The sequence below is a fragment of the Fundulus heteroclitus genome, chromosome 5 (assembly GCF_011125445.2).
Source record: "Fundulus heteroclitus isolate FHET01 chromosome 5, MU-UCD_Fhet_4.1, whole genome shotgun sequence".
Taxonomy (NCBI): domain Eukaryota; kingdom Metazoa; phylum Chordata; class Actinopteri; order Cyprinodontiformes; family Fundulidae; genus Fundulus; species Fundulus heteroclitus.
Window position 1 is genome coordinate 37,757,475 of NC_046365.1, and position 23,211 is coordinate 37,780,685.

Here is a 23,211-nt window from a genome sequence, read left to right on the forward strand (position 1 = left end):
GAGGTGCAACATTTTACTCTGCGTCCGGATCCATCGACTGTCTTTTACCAGCAAAATTCAATAAACCCCCTCAAGAAAGAGAACCTGGACACAACACCAAATTAAAAGCCTTTCTGTTTTTACTGCATGGGGAGAAGTGTACTTCTGGTCTGCTTTGTGTCCACAGCCCTTCAGGCTGAACTGGGTCAGGTCACGGTCAACAAAGACAATGCCGGTAACACTCGTAGGCAAACGCAGTGTGTTTCCAAAATAGAGCCTTCTATTGTGGGACAACTGCAAAGCCTTTTGTGGTTGAAGTTCAAGGTCTCACGTGGAGCGCAACGCTCGAGACTCTTCCTGCCCCGGTCTTTGGGGAGTCTGCTAACGTCCACAGCAACGTGAAGCGAAACCCTACAGCTCTGCTCGCTTCTGAAGGGGCACCTAGTTAGCTTCCTCTGACCTTAGCATCTGCATCAAGCTGCCGTTCGGAAGCCAAATTTAATCACAGAAACCCCTGTCCATGCTGGGAATAGAAGTTTTCCAGATAAGGAGGTCATGGGTCACATTTTTGGCCGAGGCTGAGTGTGCTCAGGGGCTAAATAAAGAGCCTAGGAGTTGCAGAGCAGCTCCGGCTACCACAGGCCTTCGCACTCAATTAGGATCAAAACAACCGTCTGACTTGAACTTGGATTGAGGCTTCTGGGAAACGAGGAAGGACAGCAACCGTCAAGGGTTGCAAATGCCAGCAAGGAACCCATGCAGGGTTGTTGTTTTTTTTACCCCCCTCTCTTATTTTCAGATAACAATCCAAACTGATGGAGATTCAATCAGCTACAAAAAAAAACAAATAGAAAGAAGTGTCTGTTTTATTACTTTAACAGTCACACTGTTCCTTAGGTGTTTGTTTATCTTACTGAGGCCTCAGCAGGACCTCCGACCCAGACTGCAGAATGTGAAAGCAAAAGGCACGGAGTGAGAGGTCGCTGCCATCGTTTCCATCCGGAACACATGACAGGCTGTCAGGCAGAGGTTAACGCTGGTCAGGATCCCGAAACGACGCGTGCAAAAACAAGCAGCTGCTCATAACCAACCATCAGAGAGATTTACCCAGGTAGTTTGTTCAAAAGAGCAAAACTTATTTATCACAGAAGCTCGTGACACACAGAAGGATAAGTTTCAGGCATTCAGTTTTCATAATTTTGACGAATAATTGCTTATAGCTGCTGAAGATGCTCATTTTCTTTTGCATTTTTTGATTTTAACAGAGAAACATCACCCTACTGATAAATATGTCCATGTGCTGTACATTAGGGCGCACCCAGTGTGCAGTTGGGCCTCCTTCTGCACTAATTAGTGCATCCATAGGGTTTGCGTGAAGGCGATCGGCCCGAGGTCGCTTTAATAGCTGCCTTCAGATCGTCTGCATTGTCGGGTCTGTTGTCTCTTAACTTGCAAAACAAGCACAGTGATATCATGGCCATTGAAGCAGGTATTGGTTGTTTTGACCAACTTGGGCCAGTACCAGGTCCTGCTGGGAAAGGAAATCAGCACCTCCAGAAAGCTTGCCAGTAGAGGAAAGTGTGTGGAGCTCTGCGGTTTCCTGTTAGACGGCTGTGCTGATCGGACTTGATGAAAACGGTGGACCACCACCAGCAGATGGCTCCTCAAATCATCCCTCGCCTAAAATCTCACTGGACCTCATGCAACATGGATCCTGTGCCTCTCCACCCTCCCTCCAGACTTTGGGACATTGATTTTTTAAATGAAACGTAAACTTTCATTTGATCTATAAAGAAGATTTTGGACCACTGAGCAGCAGCCCAGTTTTATTTATTTTTTTATCTCCTTAGCCCATGTAAGACACTTCGGACATATCTGGTTCTGAAGCTGATTAACACGAAGAATATAGCAGCTATAGCCGGATCCATCTGCATGTGAATCTCCCCTAAAGTTTTTTTTTATCGACTTTTCTTTACAATCCTCTCAAGGTGGCAGTTCTGCTGCGTTTTCACAATTTTTTTTCCTTCCACTCAACTTTCCATTAACATGCTTAATTACAGCCAGCTTCGTCAGTGATGGTGTTTCGTGGATCACGTAACCCTGTGGAGGTTATCAGTTACTTTCTGCTGGAGGTGAGATAAGTTATAAAATTACTGTAGTAAACTTTTTTTCTGTCTTATGCGAGATTTGCGTTTTTTAGAGAGATTTAATTTTGCGTTTTTCATTAGCTTTAAACCAGAACCAGACAGATATAGTATTAACGTGCATTAAAACTAATTAGCATGGGTTTGACTTTTTAAATTGAATTACTGAAATCAACTTTTTGATGATATATGCTGTGTGCTTCAACCAGAGACAGATCAGGTCCGAATCTGAAAGGTTTGAGAAGGTTTTGTCTGGCCGTTAGTGTGATCCCTGTTCAATAATGTGAAGCCCTGATTATGTAGATTAAACATGGCCGACAAAATCCTGGCGCAACATAGGTTCACCTTTATGTGTTACATTTACCTTTTCCTAAAATTTAACACAGTTGCAATAAGCGACAGGATGTTTTTAGAAGATTTGGTCCTTTTTTTTATTAATTATTAATGTCGCCAGGTCACCTTTGTGAAAGAGGTCTCGGTCTCATTGGGTCTACCTGGTTAAATAAAGGTTTTAATCAAATATTAAATAAAAACATGTTAAATGCTGCGCAAGAAAAGACAGGAGGGAGATTGATTTGTTCAACATAAACTTGTAAAATTAGCGTTTCCCCCTTTTTTAAATCCTGATAAATTGATCCAGGCTGAAGTGATCTGCATTAAAAGAGATCTGCATTAAAAGAAGGCAGATATCTGTCCTTGTCCAAATAGGAACGTGGCGCAGCCAAACATAAAACCCACCACCAGTTGTCCTTGTCATCCTTTGATCCCTTGTGCAGAGGCTAGACAGTCATGCTGCAGTGATCAGTCAGGGTCACATCCTCCTCCGCGCCGCTCAGCTCCCTCCTTCCTGCAGTTTGCTGTCTCAGGCAGATGGTGGTGCTGTAAGACTTTAAGCCGAACAAACCCCCCCCCCCTTTTTTTTTTTGCCTTTTCCTCCAAACATAACAAGGCTGTCACCTATTCTATCCTCTTTTGTCCTCTCTGCTCCATCACTCACCTCCGCACATCAGCAGTGAACCACTGCAGCAGCAGCATCCTCCTCCTTCAGCCCACCCGGAGGAGGAGGAGGTGAGCGTGGAGACCTGAACTCACCACAAACTATCCTTGACAAGGGAGGAAAAAAATCCACAGAAGGAACAAAACAAAAAAAATTCAGATTTTCTTTTTAGAATAAACATAAAAGATTTAAAATTCATATGGGAAAAAAAAAAAAGATTGTGTAAGCTGAGGAAACAGCTGCAACAAAAGTTTCTAATTACCGAGAAGAAGCATGCGATTGGATTGCATATCCACTGCGAGGTCATTTGCGTGAATCATAATAATTTGGTTCCTGTTGAGGCCACACGGCCTGCAGCTCAATTATGATTCCAGTGGGTAAATATTTGTCTGTGCTAACCCCTCGCTAGGTGCCATAATGGTTCTTCTTTGTGTGTTGCAGCGTGCACACACTTGCTGGCTGTGCAGCCATCACTCAGAGCCACTCAGTGTGTGTGTGTGTGTGTGTGTGTGTGTGTGTGCATGCAACATATTCTCTACAGCTGCAGCTCGGCGGAGTTTGATCAATAACGCGTCCTTCATTCTCAAATCAGGCCTGACCTTGGCAGCCTTTTGTCTCCTTCCAGGGGCCAGAGTGCGCATGTACAGGTTGGAAAACAAGGCTCTCAAAAAAAAAAAAAAATGAAAAAAGAAAAAAAAATCCACCCTTGGAAGGAAATTAACTTCCCTCGCTGCGTCTACAATGCGGCTCTCTCATTACCAAACTAATGAATCATATATTTGTTTTTTTGTTTTAATCTCGGTGCAATGAGGTGATGCTGCTTTTGAACTTATTTGCGAGACAACCAGGGACCACGGTGGAGATGAATCCTTGCATATGGTGCCGCATTGATTTTTCCACAGGTCGAAAGGCTCCCAGCGTGCCTCCAATCCCGACCGAGCAAACAGAACCTGCGCAGAGTCGTGGCAGACAAAAAGGTGGCCTGCGTGTTGGGAGTCGTTTCAAAAGAGCCAGACCTCTGAAGGCTGCTGCAGAGGGCACAGGCAGTCGATCTAACAGATCCGTTTACATGCTAATGCAGCCTGCAGGGGGCACCATTTATAGATCGCTCCTGCAGTCGCTCCCCTTTGTTATTCCCTAATATACATCTGCCTGCCTGAGAGATGCTTTCTGTCACAGGTACATATTGAATCTGTCAGTGAAGGGTGCATTAAGAAGAGCAACAGGTTACCGCTGGATGCTCCATCATCCTACCTGCCCAACAATTTACTCTGAAGTCCAGATAACATTACTGGAAGCCATTCGACGTGCATGCAAAGATCAAATAAAGCTGCAGGACCACTTTAGCTCCACATCACAGACGCTCGGTTTGAACACCTGAAGGCCCGAGGTAAGAGCTTAAACAAGAGATGCTCTGTTTTTACTGGAAACTCTCGACTTCTTCATAACGACGGAGCATTTCAACGAGACTCGACCCGGTTATGGTTTCTGTAGGCGAGCAAAAAGGAAGATGGGTTACAAAAACTGGCACATTAAGGCTTACAAATTACAATATTACGCTCTAATCCGTTCCAGGCAGTGTGGGAAAGCTGCGCTAGATGTGCATGACTCCGCTTGCTCCGGCGACTCAGTGAGGGGGATTATTTTTAGAGCCGGCCAGTTATTGGCAGCTCTGGAAAAGATGTGTAAAATATGATAAATTCATCTTTCCTTGCAGTAGATTTATCTGACAGCAAAACGATATTTGTACATTAGAGAACAGTTAGTCAGTGGGATGAAAAAAAAAAACATCTTTTGATAAAAATCCCAAGCAGGAAGTTTTGGTACCCCTAAAAATCCATAAACAAAAACATGTGAAACAGTTATTTAATTTACTTTTTTTAAAAGTTGATCTGAGTTTTTAGGAACTTCTGTTTGGCTATCCATCCTTCTCTGTTGGATACATAAGATGACAATAAATTAGGTAATGTATTTCTAAGAGGCTTCTTTGTCAAATTAAAAGTCCCTTTTGAAGAAAAAAAACCTTTAAGCCGGTATTATACATACTTCTCATTAAGCCCCCATTTGTGTAGGATGCAATATTCTAATCTTAAAAACTGTTTTGAGCTGAAGGTGAGAAAAATATAACAGAAATAGCCATTAAAAACATGACTGTGTTAATCTACATAATGAGGTTCTTAGTGAATTGAGTTCCTGAAATAAATTAGCTTTTCAATATTCTAATTTACTGAATAAGAAATGATATATATATATATATATATATATATATATATATATATATATATATATATATATACACACACACACACACACACACACAGTATTATGACTCAAAGCACTATTTCCTAGCGCGATGGGCAACTGGGCCAGATGAGGACCAACAGGTTTGGGCCAGAAGCATTTAAACTAGTTGCTGTCCTATCACAAACAAACATGTGGCACCAGCTTAACTCTTGTGGATCTTGTACTTTGGTTAGAAGAGGCCAAGACTGAGCTGTTTCAGCTACAATCCTGGTGGGTTTGTTGTGAAAAAAAGGATAAGTATGTGCAAAGGTACCTCGTGTCCATTGTTGGGTACGGTGGAGGACTTGTGATGCTGTGGGCCTTGGACCATAAGACTTTGGAATGTTGTCAGGGCTACTTTTTTTTTTTATTATTATTGAAAAAAGGTTATTTTTAATGTCTCTGATCTCAAATCCATAGATACAAAGATGGTTCAGGTACTAAAGTCAACCTCCTTCCATAGCTGTCACTGTCTCCAAAGCAAAATCCTATAAAACTGAAACGAACATACAAGAACCCAGGACTCTGTACACACTTGGTATGTCCAACATGGAGTCCAGGGGCCATCTGTGGCCTCCAGCCCCAATTCATGAATAGTTTCATATTTGTCCCAGACCTGGGAAAATCTACATTTGTTTTATCAAACTTGGCTGAACACAAATGTTTTCAAAAGAAATTGTGACCTCAATTGCTGCCATTTTTTATTTTCTAGGCCCAGAATAAAGAGCAATCAGGCAGCGGCCCATCAGGAAAAAAAATGTGCAGTTAAATTACAAAATAAATGACACGGTCTTCTCATAAAATGTGTCAGACTTTTGATTTTCAGCATCCCTGTTCCATTCTGGGTTTTTTGAGGTATTTGTGTAGGCATCCTAATAAATGCTAAATAAATGCGTGTCTGTAACTTTTTGGCTTCTTGTTGGTTTCTACTTAACGATCCTCAGAGTGCAGCTCTACACCATTCAACTCTGTCATTCTTTATCCAATCAGATTAAATTATACCTGTTAAAGTCCCAACCCTGGCAGATTAGATGTCCAGGCGTCAAACATACAGAAAAATCGAACTATAAAATAATTTCACGCAGCTTTGGGGGGAAAAGAGCGAATAAACTTGGACCAGACCTAAAGATCCAGCAGCAGGCAAACTCTATTCTTGTTCATTGTAAGACTTATTTTTACTTGCTTTATTATTATTTTCTCTAAGTTCATTTTATTTCTCGGCCCAGGAATTTACAATGTTGTAATGCTGACAACAGTGTGCGATGATAAACTCCTTATCTTTTAATTATGGACGTTTTTATTCCCACAAGCTTTCCAGGACCAGAGATTCATAAATGTCTCTTAAAACTACATTTTTAAAACTATACAACCATCATAAAAAAGAGGCGACTTTAAAACAATCCATTCAACAGAATTTTATTTTTTTTACTGTCACAACAGTGAAAATGTAAAAGAAATTCACAATTAACTTATGTCGTTTTTAGAAAACAGCTTTACAGAACCACAGGAAAACAAGTTATTCTCTGAAACATCACTGATAATAAAATAAATGAAAAATTAATTCTGCTACACCTTCCTCTTCTGGGTGCTGATGTACAGAACTGCAGGGAAAAAAGACAAGAAAAAAAAAAGTTTATTGCTTTACAAAACGTTCAATTTTGGTCATTTAACAGGATTAAGCTCCAGAATGTTTGCAGGATTTTTTAGTGTTTCCTCCAAAATAATCTTTCTAATTCAGCACATTAAAGCCATCAGAGCAGATAACAATCCCACTGTTACCCCAAATCTGTTGTTGATTTGGGACATAAAGGCAAAAAGCTTAGTTTAGAAAAACAACGATCTAAACAACTGATTCCTGACGCTTTCTGATCTGTGAAGTCACCCCAACATTTCCGTCCTAAGGCCGACCGTCTGTTGACCTACAGCGGATCGACTTCCGAACTTAAAAATCGCGGTCCTGCTCCTCCTGACATGTGTCTGCTACAGGCGGCGCTGAACGGCAGACGGGTAAGTTGTCATTTCATTGTGACTAAAATAGTCCCACCTAGAAACTGCACTCAGCAGCAAGATTCACATTCACGACTGAATCACTCTACTTGGCTTCTGTCAGGAAAATGGAGGACCCAGATATCGGTAAAAAAAAAAGAAACAGACCTGATTCAAATCAAATGTTTAAAATTCTTAAACTTGCGGTTAAATCCATCCTTCATTTTTACATTAATTAACACCCGGTCTGCATATTTTACATACAGAAAATCAGTCACCATGTCTCTCCCTTCCCTGCATCAGTTCTTCTCCGTAGCCTTGTCGCCTCCTGCATCGACTACTGTAGCTCTCCTCTTGGGCCTCCCTCAAAAAGTCGTTCCATGAGCTTCAAGCTGTTGCAAATTCTTGTATTATTACCAAAACATCTCCTTCACATCTCTCCTACACCCTAACCCCGGGGTTTCACTGAACGCAGAAGCGCCGCGCCTGATCGCTGCGACTCTAGTCAGTCAGAGCGGTTCCACCCAGCGTGCTGCGGTGCAATTCTGAAGCATCCCAGAACGCCGCCGCTCGCCTCGTCTCTAAAATACGCGGCTTTTGCATTTTTGCCGCACCGACTCCTCGTCAATCTGGAGCTGAGCGGATCGTTCAGACAGGAAGTCAGTTGATGAAAAGCAAAGTGGATCCGGTCGAGTTTACAAAACTGTGTGCAGACTTTTTACTGAGGCATCAACGTGTCATTACCTGCTCACTTGATACTTGACTCAATGGGCGACGATTTTAAGATTTTAATTGTATTTAAACCTTACAAAGTACACTAATATTGCGCAATGATGCAATCCCCGTGAGATCCAGGTCCAACCGCTCTAAAATCACTCCCGGTGGAAAGGGTAGCTGGCAGAAAGCGGCGCTCCCATTCACCTTATTGTTCCTCCGGTCCGCCTCAGCACCACGGGGAGCAGAGCTTTCTCCCACTCTGCTCCCAAACTCTGGAACTCTCTCCCTCCGAACATCCGCAATAATTACACTTTTCCGCCGCTTAAAGTCTAAACTCAAAACTCGTCTGTTCAAGAATGCCACTCACTGTAAGTGTCTGTTCATTGTAACTTTTAATGTGTTTCATCATGACTTATTGTTGTTACCCTGTTGAATTTGTACAGTGTCCTTGAGTGCTCTGAAATCTGCCTTTAAATAAAATGACTAGTTTCTCCATCTACATAAAGCTGATCAGATTCACATCATGTAAAAACCTGAGAGTTCATGATAATCATGTTCATGAATACATGTCCAAATGGGACTAAAGGGATTCAGACAAACTATTTCTCTACTTTAGTTGAAAAAAAAAAAAAAAAAAAAAAAATTGGATACAGATCTAGACTGAAACCTAAGAATAAATCCATGAATTGTAGAAACAGACCTTTAAAATATTTCAGTCTGTCTAATTTGTTCTAAATGGAGTAGAAAAGAGAATCCAGCATCCCTGGAGCATATGCTAGAGGAGACTAGTGTGTTCCCCTCTTCCTAAACCTACATATAACCACCTCTGAAGACGAGGAATCCATAAACCTATGAGTTAAAATGAATGGATCGGAATGGCTCCGCACTAGGGCTGGGAAGTTAATCAAAAATGCATTTTAATTTCAGCTCCTAAGATAAATTCCGACACATTCTGCTTTGTTTCACTGTTTTCTGTGTTTTGTTGGTAAACTTAGTCACTCATTGACCAAAATAACTTGTTTGTTTATGAATTCCCACAGACTGTTCAACTGTGTAGACAACATACTGGTGAATTAATCTATAGTTTATGTGCCCAACTGCACAAAGCTACTGTGCTACATAAACAGACAGCAGTGAGATTGTGTGCATTAAAGTATTCCAGGTGGTGCACATTGGTGGGAGAAGAAAATAGCTCCTTTAAACTGCATTAACACTGAAACACAACACAAAACTCACATCTAAACATGATATACCATCTCACCTTTCAAATAACTATTTTTGTAATTCAAATATTCCAGACGCTGGTGAAGATTCTCAGTCATCCAGGTCATAATCATTCCAAAACAAAAGTTAAAAAGCAAAACAACTGGACTTTTTTTTTTCAAAGTTTGAAGACCTTTCGCTTCCCATCCAGAAAGCTTGTAATATAATTATAATGTAAAGCATTGAACTCCACACTACTCCTGACATTTGAATTGAGAAAGCTTTCTGGATGGGAAGCAAAACGTCTTTCAAACTTTGGGGGAAAAAAAGTCCAGTTTTGCTTTTTAAGTTTTGTCGCAGAAATTCTCCATACGCCTCTTATTTTTAACACTCAGATGCGTAAGGTATGACTGGCAATCGTATTTTTCTAGACAACTATAGAAGTTGTCTCCACACCTCTGATGTTGATTGGCTCGCGGACTTCCTGTTTGCGGTAAGGCGTATTCTGTCACTTCCTGTTGTTGCTGTGTGAACGACGGAGCTTTGCTCCAGGCTCTCTCGCTTTTTATCTTTAAACCTCTTTGCTGTAACATCTGTTTCCAAACATAAGCACTTTTAAAACATTGTCTGTGGCTGCTCATCACGTTTGGGAACTCCTCGTGTTTCACACGGTTTGTTCTTTGGCGTGATAATAGGGCGTTAGCCTAGCTTTAGCCTAGCGTTAGCCTAGCGCTAGCCAAGCCTTAGCCTCATAATGGCTTCTCCGTGTCTGACTAAGTCTCCTATCTGCTGCTCTCTGTGTCAGATGTTCAGTTATTCCTCTGCCTCCTTTAGTGATGATGGTACATGTAATAAATGTAGTGTTTTTGTAGCTTTGGAGGCGAGGGTGTCAGAATTGGAGACCTGGCTCCGTGCTGTTGAAAAACCAGCTGATAGCCGCTCTTTTGCTAGCGCGGAGCCGCATAGAGTAACTTCACGTAGCGAACCTAAAGCAATAGCACCCGAGCAGCCTGGTAACCAGGCTGGCTGGGTGACAGTTCGTAGGAAGCATAGCTCTAGATTACAGACCCCAGATCACCACCAACCCATCTGCGTTTCTAATAAATTTTCCCCTCTGAGCGACAATCTCGCCGAGGAGCCGACCTTAATTATTGGCAGCTCCATAATGAGAAATGTGGCACTAAAGAAACCAGGGACCATAGTTAAATGCCTACCAGGGGCCAGAACAGGCGACATAGAATCCTACTTAAAACTACTGGCTAAGGATAAGCGTAAATACCGCAAAATTGTTATTCACGCTGGCGGTAATGACACCCGGTCACGCCGATCAGAGGTCACCAAAGTTGGTGTTGCTTCGGTTTGTGAGTTTGCTAAAACTATGTCGGACTCCGTAATTTTCTCTGGTCCCCTGCCTGATTTGACCAGTGATGACATGTTTAGCCGCATGTCATCATTCAACCGCTGGTTGTCTAGGTGGTGTCCAGAAAACGACGTGGGCTACATTGATAACTGGAGAACTTTCTGGGGAAAACCTGGTCTGATCCGGAGAGACGGCATCCATCCTACTTTGGATGGTGCAGCTCTTCTTTCTAGAAATCTGGCCGGATTTATTAGTTCTCCTAAACGCTGACAACCCAGGGTCCAGACCAGGAAGCAGAGCCGTAGTTTAACACCTCTCTGCAGCTTCTGTACTGTTACCCACCCATTATCCTATTGAGACGGTGTCTTTCCCACGGCCAAAACTTAACAGATCAAAAACTGATCTAAAAGGAACAAATCATAAAAACCTAATAAAAATCAATATGGTTCACCTTGAACCTAAAAATAAAATAATAAAATGTGGTCTAGTAAATATAAGGTCTCTCCCTCCAAAGACTTTGTTAGTTAATGAATTAATTTCTGATAATCAGATTGATTTGTTTTGTCTCACAGAAACCTGGCTACAAGAGGACTACGTTAGTATAAATGAGTCAACCCCCTCCAGTTATTCAAATTTCCACATTCCCAGATCTGTGGGAAGAGGAGGAGGAGTGGCAACTATCTTTCAGTCTGATTTATTAATTAGTCCCAGGCCAACTAATAATTACAGTTCTTTTGAACATTTAACCCTCAGTTTCCCTCATCCAAACTGCAAAGCAATAAAACCTCTTCTGTTTGTTGTTTTGTATCGTCCACCAGGCCCTTACACTCAGTTTTTGGATGAGTTGTCAGATTTCTTATCTGATTTGGTGTTAAATACTGATAAGGTTATTATAGTGGGTGATTTTAACATCCATGTTGACACTGAATGTGATAACCTTAGTGTAGCCTTTAAAACTATCCTAGATTCAATTGGTTTTGCTCAAAATGTGCATGAACCGACGCACTCTCGGCTCCATACTTTAGACCTTGTGCTGACATATGGCATTGATTGTGAAGAATTAACAGTATTCTCTCACAACCCTGTCCTGTCTGATCATTTTTTAATAACATTTGAGTTTAATCTAACTGAATTCTCCACCCCCAAAAGAGGGTTCCATTATAGTAGATTTTTATCGGATAATGCTGTATCAAAACTTAAAGAGTCTGTCCCCTTCTTAATATCCTCAGTATTGCAGAAATGCCCTGTAGATGGCAGCATTGCTGTTTCTTCCCATTCACAAATCGATACCTTTGCTAACAATGTGACTTCCTCATTGCGTTCTGCATTAGACAATGTAGCTCCCTTGAAAAAGAAGGTGATTATTCACAGGAAGCTGGCTCCTTGGTTTAATTCAGAGCTGCGTTCCTTGAAGCGCAATGTTAGGAAATTGGAGAGAAAATGGCGCTCTACACACCAAGAGGAATCCTACTTAATCTGGAGGGACAGACTATTGTTGTATAACAAGACCCTCTGCAGAGTTAGAGCAGCATATTTTTCATCATTAATTGAAGAGAATAAAAATAATCCTAGATTTCTCTTTAGTACAGTTGCCAAACTTACCCAGAGCCACAGCTCTGTTGATCCATCCATTCCCTTAGCTCTCAGTAGTAATGATTTTATGGGATTCTTCATAAATAAAATTGATGCCATTAAAAATAAAATAATTGGCATCCTCCCAAACATGATTACCTCGTCCTCAGTAAGTGAGGCAGCATTGGAGGAATCTTTAGAATCTGCGCAGTGTTTGAACTGTTTAGAAGCAGTAGAGCTTTCTGAGCTATCTAAAATTTTAGCTTCATCTAAACCTTCTACCTGTATGTTAGACCCAATCCCAACCAAGTTGTTTAAGGACATATTCCCTTTGATCAGTGGCACTATTTTAGACATGATTAATCTATCCTTAGTAAATGGATATGTACCACAGGTTTTGAAAGTAGCTGTTATTAAACCTTTACTTAAGAAACCTTCTCTTGATCAAGATGAGTTAGTAAATTACAGACCTATATCTAATCTTCTTTTCTTATCTAAAATTCTTGAGAAAGTAGTTGCTAATCAACTTTGTGAACATTTACAAAGTAATGACCTACTTGAGGAGTTTCAGTCAGGCTTCAGAGCTCATCATAGCACTGAAACAGCTCTGGTGAAGGTCACTAATGATATTCTCATGGCCTCAGATAATGGACTTGTGTCTATACTTGTCCTGTTAGATCTCAGTGCTGCGTTTGATACAGTTGATCACAATATTCTCCTACAAAGACTTGAACATACTGTAGGGATTAAGGGGAAAGCATTAGGCTGGTTTAAATCTTATCTGTCAGACAGATTCCAATTTGTTCATGTTAATAATAAATCTTCCTCAAACTCTAGGGTCACTTGTGGAGTACCACAGGGTTCAGTCCTTGGACCAATTCTCTTTACTATATATATGCTTCCGATAGGCAAAATTATCAGACAGCATGGGATTAATTTCCACTGTTATGCTGATGATACTCAGCTATATTTATCCATAAATCCTGATGAATCCAATCAATTACTTCGACTGCAGTCATGTCTTGATGACATCAAAAGCTGGATGACTTTAAATTTCCTGCATCTAAATTCTGACAAGACCGAAGTTTTAATCTTTGGGCCAGAGTCCTCAAAAAATAAACTTCTTAACCAATCACTTAATCTGGGTGGCATTAAACTGGCCTCTGGTAATAAAGTAAAAAATCTTGGTGTTATTTTTGACCAAGACATGTCATTTAAATCCCATATTAAACAGGTTTCCAGAGTTTCCTTTTTTCACCTCCGGAATATCGCCAAAATTAGAAACATTCTGTCCAGGAGTGATGCTGAAAAACTGGTCCATGCATTTGTTACTTCAAGGCTGGACTATTGTAATTCTTTACTATCAGGAATTCCACAAAATGCAGTTCAAAGCCTTCAGCTGATCCAAAATGCTGCAGCAAGAGTTCTGATGAAAATCAACAAGAGGGATCATATTTCTCCAATTTTAGCTTCCCTTCATTGGCTTCCTGTTAAATCAAGAATAGAATTTAAAATTCTTCTTCTAACGTATAAAGCCCTTCATAATCAAACTCCATCATATATCAGAGCTCTGATTACCCCGTATGTTCCTAACAGAGCACTTCGCTCTCAGACCGCAGGTCTGCTGGTGGTTCCTAGAGTCTCTAAAAGTAGAATGGGAGGCAGATCCTTTAGCTATCAGGCTCCTCTCCTGTGGAACCAACTCCCAGTTTTGGTCCGTGAGGCAGACACCCTGTCTACTTTTAAGACTAGGCTTAAAACTTTTCTTTTTGACAAAAATAATAACTAGTGACTCATGTTGCTCTCAGCCACCTTTATAGTTTTACTGCTATAGGCTTAGGTTACTGGAGTATATCAGGATCTAATTTTCTCACTATATTGAGTTCTACTGTTCTTCAATTATGCATTATGTGTTGTCATTTCTGCTTTAACTTTCTGTTCTCTCTCTTTTCTCTTCATAGTAGGTACACCTGGTCTGGCGTTCTGTTAACTGTGACATCATCCAGAGAAGACGGCTCACCCGCTACTACCATCTAATGTAGAACAGATTACTAGATCAATGTGTGCTTCTGTGCTTTTTTGTCTCTCTTGTTGTGTCTGTTCTGTCTTCTGTAACCCCAGTCGGTCGAGGCAGATGACCGTTCATACTGAGCCCGGTTCTGCCGGAGGTTTTTTTTCCCGTTAATGGGTGGTTTTTCTTCCCACTGTCGCTTCATGCTTGCTCAGTATGAGGGATTGCAGCAAAGCCATGTACAATGCAGATGACTCTTCCTGTGGCTCTACGGTTCCCCAGGAGTGAATGCTGCTTGTCGGGACTTTGATGCAATCAACTGGTTTCCTTATATAGGACATTTTTGACCAATCTGTATAATCTGACCCAATCTGTATAATATGATTGAACTTGACTTTGTAAAGTGCCTTGAGATGACATGTTTCATGATTTGGCGCTATATAAATAAAATTGAATTGAATTGAAGTTACTTTGCACGTTTTCTTTGATTAGAAACGTGCAAACTTACCATTGTTTCCTCTCAAAAAGGCGTCCCCATACTTGTTCTTGAGCTGCCCGTTGACATACTCTTCTGTCTGCTCGATAGCGATGTTCATGTAGCCATCCAGGCAGGCCAAGACACCTGCACAATGGCGGGCAGAAATAAATCACTCAGATTACGTTCTTATATTTATCAGGATGAATAAAAGGCAGCGTTGGCAGCTGAAGTACCTCTGTAATCCACGCCAGAGTTCAGTTTGACGACCACAGGCCTGCCGATTATCTGCTTCAGAAAGTCACTGGGGGTCTGCTTTCTCAGACTCATCTTGGCATAAACTGGATAAAAACAAACAATGTTAGCATTTGTTTGTCCCAACAATGAACATTAGCATTGCAACAAACAAAAAAAGTTATCCGTCAATGTTAGGCGAGATTTAAACCATGCAAGATATATTTTAAAAACCACAGTATTAAAGTACGTTGCCACAAACCATTTGAATAAGCACCGTAACAGTATTTAACGCTGTGTTAGCGGGACTAAGTTAGCCGCTATTGCTAATGATGCTAACAGGCTAACTGCTCCCGTAAAATGATTCCGTCAGCAGCTAAACGGGTGAAATGGTAGAAAAACGTCCAGGTAAATTATGCGATGACTGTGACAACAAAGGTGAGCCGCGTAACACGACTGACAGTCTTCAGAGTTTTAAACAGAGGCGACATTCTTGTTAGCATTTTCGCTCACCTGCTAAACGTTCCACAAACGACCGTATTCAGCGTGCAGTGAATCAGCCAATCAGGTGCGTTCATTCTACGGAAGCAGCATAAGGACAATCATTCTAAAAGCGAAGCAGCACAGTGGCTGCGGGTTTCATCTGAGCGCGGCTAGAACTACGATTTACACTTTAAAATATAACATGACTGCTACTAAAAAACAGACTCGGCTTACATCTCTAGTCCAGACAAGGAAAACAAAGTAGGAATGAGAGACTGTGTATTTCTTTATTATTTGTTGACAACGATTAACCAAGAGGTAAACCAAGAATAATCTTAGAGATATTATCAAAGAATATGTAATGTTTTTGTTGTGTTGGGTTTTTGACATTGTGGGAATAGAACATATAAACTCTGTTGTTTCTTTAACATATTATTATTATTATTATTATTATTATTATTATTATTATTATTATTATTTTATTATTATTATTACGAGCAGGACAGTAAAATGTCAAAACCTCAGTAAAATATAAAAATTCTCTGAAAAATACCCCCCCCCCCCTCATTTTAGCCTCTGTTCTTGCAGTTTCAGTATCGCTGTAATTCCCAAAAATTATTACTATTTCAAAATAATGCAAAACCATAATAACAGATGAAATATACTGAGAATACTAATGCCTCTTGGTGTTGTTTACTATTGGGCACATAATGAATATGTAATAAATGCATTTTATTTAATTTGAATGATTGATCATTGCAGTGTTTTAAGTGCTTATGAGTCTGGAATATTTTTCTTCTCATTCTAACATAAAGTAAAATATTGGTTTCCAAGGAAAAGGAAATTTCCATTACCACTGTAACATGATTATTTGTTTTGATGATAAAACCCCAACAAGCGCTATTATAATTTGATTTTGTTTTACTATGGTATCTGTGTACTTTTTCCAGTGAAGGGTAAGGGAAAGTCTTTGCTCTAATCAACCCAGGTTGTTGAGTGCATGACCCAAACACTGCACAGCTTGGGTGGTACATGAAAAACGGTGTAGGGGGGTAAACAAGGATGAAATGGTGAGGAGAAAGATAGAAGAGGATAGAGGGCAAGAGGATGTGCCAGTTCGTGTTAGTGGAGACAGAGAGGTGGAGAGCGAAGGTAAGAGAGAAACAAAGGAGAGAGAGAGAGACCCAGAGAAAGAGGGGGGATTGTGAAAGGTGGAATCATAAAGTACTTCTGGTGTGTCTAGACAGGTTGCTTGTTAGCAGGGCATGGCTAGCCCTGTGGAGGCTAGAGGTTAATTTGGTATCTGCTGCTGTGTTAAACTAAGGTCAGTACTACAAGTCCTTAAGTCATAAACAAGAGTGGTTAAGAGCCATGTATACACCTAGGCACCGGTTAATGAATATTCAATGAAGAGTTTTTCTTCCCGCTTGTCCCCTGATCCATTTGTTGATGCATGCTTTGAGGAAAATTTTTGGAAGGAAAAGAAAACAGAAACACAGATCTCTTCTTTGGCTTTCAAACGTGACCTTTGTGCCCTTGCATTTATTTATTTCTATATCTTCACTCTTGGCTCAAATTATTAGGGAATATGGGGTTTGGTATAGTGAAGTGCATGCTTGCTGCTGTCCTCGCGCTAAATAAATCAGAAAACCTTTTTATTTATTTGTGAAATACAATGAATCCAACCAATCAATAAAACGCAACATTATCGTATGATTGTTAATGGTTGTGTGAACGGAAATCCATCCTGATGGATCTCAAAAGCGTACAACTCCCTTTTTAAATGTTGTTTGGGAGATAAAAAGTAGAAATTATAATAAATAATCTCTGAACCAGCTTTAATTTGATATATTTTCTTTATAATTAAATGAAAAAAAAAAACAATCAAAATTTGTTACAGGAAAAATGTAAAAAGAAAAAAAAAGTCCAATAACTTTATTACATAAGTCTACATCCTTAAACTGTTTGCGGCACTCTTTGATGGAAGATGAAGACAGTCATCAACAACTGGAGGAATAATAGGACTATAGGGACAGAAACTGAATGTTTTCTTTTTTTAAAACCTGTTGCAACCACAAGGATGAAACCGGTCCAGGAGGCTGGCAGTAATATTTGTGTGAACATGTGAAAAGAGCCCCACAGTTTCCCCCCACAGTCCAAAAAACATGACCATTATGTTAACTGGTCCCTCTAACGTATGTTTACCCTGTTTGTCTCTGTGTTGTCCTGTGAATGACTGACAACCTGTCCCACCTATTGCCTGATGACCACTGGAGACAGGTACCAACAAGGAAAAGTGGGTAAGTATATAAAATATATTACTATATACATGTCATTAAAGCGAAAAAAAACATATCTCAGAGTCACTTGTGCTCATGTATATAGATAGATAGATAGATAGATAGATAGATAGATAGATAGATAGATAGATAGATAGATAGATAGATAGATAGATAGATAGATAGATAGATAGATAGATAGATAGATAGATAGATAGATAGATAGATAGATAGATAGATAGATAGATAGATAGATAGATAGATAGATAGATAGATAGATAGATAGATACACACACAATATTCACTCAAACCTATCCTATAAACATAAATCATGGCACCCAGTGGCTCTGGGATGAGTTAGTTTTCACTATAAAAACAAAGAAAAAAAAATTATTACAATAAGCCATTCAGTTCAAAAGAGGTTAATTATAATCGTTGACACTGTGGGTTAAAATAATGGCTAATACAGTGTCCCGTTTTACCGCATATTGCATGTCAATGATGGCCACACATTCTGCTGCCTATACATTATTTAATATGAAAGTGTGTGGGAGTGCAAATCTAAAATGTCAGACCTTTTTTTTTCTTCTCTTTGCATTTTCTTTCAAACACACCCTCCAGCACAAATGCCTTGATACGTTTCTTCTTATGGATTGAGATTACATTTGATGGCTTTACTTATATTGTAACGATACACCGGAAAAGCCACCTCGGGGAAATAGTAAGAAAAACAAACAAGCCCAATTAGAATCAAATTATTTACAGTCTAGACATTAATTTTATGTGCCATCTATGTGGTTTCTACTGTTGTGAGGGTTGTAAAAGGATAAAAGGGCTGGAGCTTTTCCTGGCTGGTGAGCAGAGAGAGGCAGTGTGTGCCCTGCACAGATCACCCGGCCATCATATGCATGTTTTTAGACTGTGGGAAAATCTATAAAACCACAAGCACTGGGTACAATGGAGAACTGATTTTCTTGCTGTCAAGCAATAGTACTAATCACCACCATGCCATCTAACTTGGAGTTAATCCACTTCCTTTCCATCGCTCTATTAAATATAATTATCTGCAGTTGGTGATTCCTATAATAATCTCACAATGCCATGTCTCTGTTGATGACCCAGTTTGGACCAGAATCCGGAATAATTTAGATATATTTAGACATACAGAAGAGTCTGACTCAGTAAGATGCAGAGGTCCTGTGGCTGTAAAACAACCCCAAATCATCAGCCCTCCTCCACCCTGCTTGGGAGTATGCATAAGGTATTGCTTGTTTGATTTTCTCCCAATATTAAGCTATGCATGGTGGCACAGTTGGCATCCATTTTGTCTTGTAGCAGGAAGGTCCTGGGTTTTAACTTTAGCCTGGAGTTTTCTGTCTGTTCTCTATGTGCGTACATGGGTTCTCTCTGGGTACTCTGGGTTACTCCCACAGTCCAGAAACTTGACTGTTACGCTACTTTGTCTCTTTATGTTGCCTTTTTGAGCAGGGTGTCCTGCAGTTTTTGCCCAGTGACTGCTTGACATATGGACGGACGGACAGACGGACAGATGGATGGAACTGTGATTGGTCCACGTATCCCATTGCAGAATGATGGCCTTAATCCCCTTTCCACACTGCAACAGTTGCTTCCTTAAAGGACCAGTAAGTAATCTTGACACCTAGCGTTGCAAATCGGAACAACACATACACGACGCCTGCCACGGACAACAGCCATTTCCTCAATGGTCCGTTGCTGCTGTGAAACCCTGTAGTGTCAGCAGGCTGTTGCTCTTTTGCCAAGATAAAATACCAAATGCTGCGCTCTGTTTTGGAAACCCTGGGAACTCTCATATGATTGGCCCAGGAACTAGGAAGTAAACACAGGTTACACACTGCACCAAAGTAGTTCTGGGCCATACCTCTAGGATTTAAAAGAGAAAAACGTGACTAAGATTGTTGATAAGGAATATGACTGCCATCCTAGGGGAAAAGTGGGAGGGATTTTAATGCATTTTACAATAAATGTCTTACTTATTGCTCCTTTGAAGGAACATAGCCTAAGTTCCAGGATTTCTGCAGACGTCTGCCCCCTCTGGTGACAAGTTGAAATTACACCGGTGTTGTGAACGTACATGGGAGAAGAGGAAAAGCATCTTCTGCTGTGACTGCACAGGTCTTTTCTTTAGAAGTGTGATGTCTTCTGAGGTAAGAAAGTTATAAACACTGAAGTTAGCCGTGTTTTCTCACTAAAGCATCGGTCAACAAAGTTGCCAGGTGAACGAGAGCGCGTCACACCTAGAGGATTTGACCCAAATCACGCTCTCATGAACAGACTAATCCAGCCAACTGCGTTAAATAGAGGAAAACTCATTTTACATGTCAGACAATTGTAAGGACATGTACGGGGAAAGAAAATAAATCATATTTCACTTAAAAATGTGCACTATGCACATTTAAGGGTACTGCAGATATCTTTACAACAGGTGTTGTCATTGTATTAATGCACATGTGTTTTCCACACCAGCAAACTGTCAGACCTCTTATTTTTATGTAAGTGATCACTGCTGATGATCAATTAAGTGCATTTGATTTACAGCACGTAACCACCTCCTCCCCTCTTTAATTTAATGGAAGTAGTAAGATTGTACTTAGTTTCCCACGGGCGGTGTATCTTTATCTTGTGTTTTTTTATTGGGTTTATTCATAGCATCAGCTTCTGAAAGCAATGGGAAAAAATTACTATTAAATTACTTTTAATAATATTTGACTCAAATTTCTTCGCAATAAGATTCAAAAACACGTCATTGTTACAACCAACAGTTCATAATAAATTACTATTTCAGGGGCAAGGCTTGCCCTTGACTGATTTCCATCCAATTACAAAGAATTATAAACAGCTGGCTGTACTCAGAAAGAGTTGAACTGGAATAGAAACTAAAATTATTAAAAAAAATTATCTGGTTTACTCAAAGGATATTTTAGTGTGTTTTATCTCATTTTGGAGGTTTGTCCACAACTCACAACTCTCATCACAGGTAAAGCCTCATAAAGTGGACTGACGTGCCTTTTGCAAAAGAAAGACGCGGCAGACATCCATTGACAGGTTTTTTTTTTTTTTGTAGTAGTTCATTCTCTTACCCACAGCCACTCCTGTGCAATCAAAGACAAGTGCTTTTTAGAAAATACTTTAACCATCTAGAAAAGGGTAGCTTTCATAGCAGCACTGTAAACTGACTGAACAAATCCTGTGTCCATCAAAAAAAAAAAAAAAACGAAAACCTTTAACCCTGAGGGATGTGCTGGTGAAATAGGAAGATTATGGCGATGGGAGACGCTGTTTTTAGAGAGGAAAATGGGGGACTGGTGTGAAACAGGTCAAGGCTTTAGGTGAGTGTGGATAAGGTGGACGGGGGAGGGGGGGGGCATCCCTCTTGTATCCTAAAGCAATATTCAGGGTAGGAGGATATGGTGGTTGGGGGGGTGCTCATCGGAGCAACATGAGGAGAAATTCGAGACTACATTGACCCTTCTGAGGGCAGGTTTTCTCCTCAGGTCAAGCTCGATACGGAGAAGATAATGGAAAAGCTTGGGGGAGTTTTCAAATAATAAAAAAAAAAACAGATTGGCAGACAGAAGATCGCTGCTTTTGCGTCGGTGTAATCCCTTACAGCATGGAGGTAACAGTTTGGAAGTAATAGGAAACCTTTCTGCCATCAAGTGGGGGGGGGGGGGTGGCATGGAAACCTCAGTTGTCCAGTTTGATGCTGAAATTCATCTTTTAATGATCAGATTTTATGTGATAGATTAACACAGCATTAGTACATAAATGTAGCCTCAGAGGACCATCATACATGATTATCAACCATTTGTTTAAAAACTGAAATCTGAAAAGTGTGGCGAGCGTCGGTATTCAGCCTCGTTAGTCAAAATTTAAAACACAATCACAGTAGCAAGTATTTGGGGCTCTCGTCCAGCTTTTTAGGTATAGAGATTGAATATTTTGCCTATTCTTCATTGTCTTACGTCAGATTAGATGAAGAACATCTGTGAACAAGTTTAATTCAGTTCAATTCAATTCATTTTATTTACATAGCACCAACTCATGTTGTCTCAAGGCTTTTTACAAACTCACTTCTATTGAATCATACAGAGATTGGTTAAAAAGTCTTCTAAGGAAACCCAGCAGGTTACATCGAGTCATCGACTTGCAGCATTCACTCCTCCTGAAAGAGCCTGGAGCCACAGTGAAGTGCATTGTGTCGCTGACTTCGCAGCAACCCTTCATGCCGAGCATGCATGCAGCGACAGTGGAGAGGAAAAGGGAAATATGGTTAAATTTAGAACTGGATATTGACGGCGCTGTTCTAACATATAAACGTGCGGGTTGCAACCTCCACATTCAATGTGAGCCCAGGGTAACCCTTCCAGTGTAGCTTTGCCTGTATCTTGAGGGTCTTCGCCCTGCTGGAAGTGGAACCTTCGCCCTATTATTCAGTCTTTCTCAGTTTCCAACATGTTCCTTTCTTGCATTCTCCTGTTTTTTTGCACTATTCATCTTCTCTTCAGCTCTGGCCAGCTTTCCCTGTCCCTGCTAAAGAAAAGCATCCCCCCAAAAGCAGGGTGCTGTCATCATTATGTTTCCCCACACAGGGTGGTACAGTACGCTCTGGCAGATCTGCATTTTTAAGCTTTCACATTGCTTTTTGCACCCAGTCCAAACTGTTTAACTCAGGTCTCATTCGGCCAGAGGACCTTGCTCTTTCTCTTACGCGCCTCATGGGAAACTTAAAACAGCCTTTCTTAAGGCTTTATTTCAAGAATGGCTTTCTTCCTTTCTCTCGTCCATGGATGCCAGATTTCTGGAGCTTTTGGCCAATAGTTGTCCTGTTGTCAGATTCTTTCACCTGAGCTGCAGCAGCAGCAGCTCGTTTGTGGATCGCTGCAGCTCCTCCAAAGTTACCAGCGACCCCTTGGATTCGTCTTTAAACAATGTTCTCCTTACCTGAAAGTGACAGACCAGGTAAGGATAGGCTTGAAGCTGCGTCCTACTCTTTCTGTTGTCTGACGATGGATTGAACAGAGCTCTGTGAGTTATTCTACGCTCAGGGTTTTGTTTTTAGTCACCTAATCTGGCTTTATCACAACCCTATGCCCGACATATCTGGTCTTCATGATAGTGTGTGTTCAATAATGTACTCCAGAAAACCTCTGAGGCCTTCACAGAGGAGCTGCTGTTTTGCTGAGGGTAAATTAAACACAAGGGGACTCTATTGACTAATTAGGGGACTTGTGACTTCAGTTGGTTGCACTGGATATCACTTTATGGCTGTCAGAGGGAAAGGGGCTAAATAAAGATAAGCTAGACACTTTTTCAGGTGTTCTTTTAAAAAAATACAGACCATGCACTGCTTTTTGTGTTGGTCTATGTCATGAAAATCACAGTAGTTCACATTCGGGGAGTTAAAAAAGTTAGCCTGGTACGCATAATTCTGCAAAGCGAATCTTCT

General features: G+C 40.6%; 1 protein-coding gene across 2 annotated transcripts; it reads right to left on the minus strand.

The window, feature by feature from the left end:
• Positions 1 to 6,803: 6,803 nt before the first annotated feature.
• Positions 6,804 to 15,614, minus strand: lsm6 (LSM6 homolog, U6 small nuclear RNA and mRNA degradation associated). 2 transcript variants are annotated; one of them, XM_012862854.3, is made up of 4 exons: positions 15,475 to 15,614; positions 14,964 to 15,068; positions 14,761 to 14,874; positions 6,804 to 7,004 (listed from the first exon to the last, which is right to left on the minus strand). In XM_012862854.3, the coding sequence occupies exons 2-4, from the start codon at positions 15,055 to 15,057 to the stop codon at positions 6,970 to 6,972; spliced, it is 243 nt and encodes an 80-aa protein (XP_012718308.1). In that variant the 5' UTR covers positions 15,058 to 15,068; positions 15,475 to 15,614; the 3' UTR covers positions 6,804 to 6,969. The 2 variants fall into 2 exon arrangements, with proteins under 2 accessions (XP_012718308.1, XP_021172303.1); XM_021316628.2 differs by lacking the exon at positions 15,475 to 15,614 and adding an exon at positions 15,224 to 15,397.
• Positions 15,615 to 23,211: the final 7,597 nt, after the last annotated feature.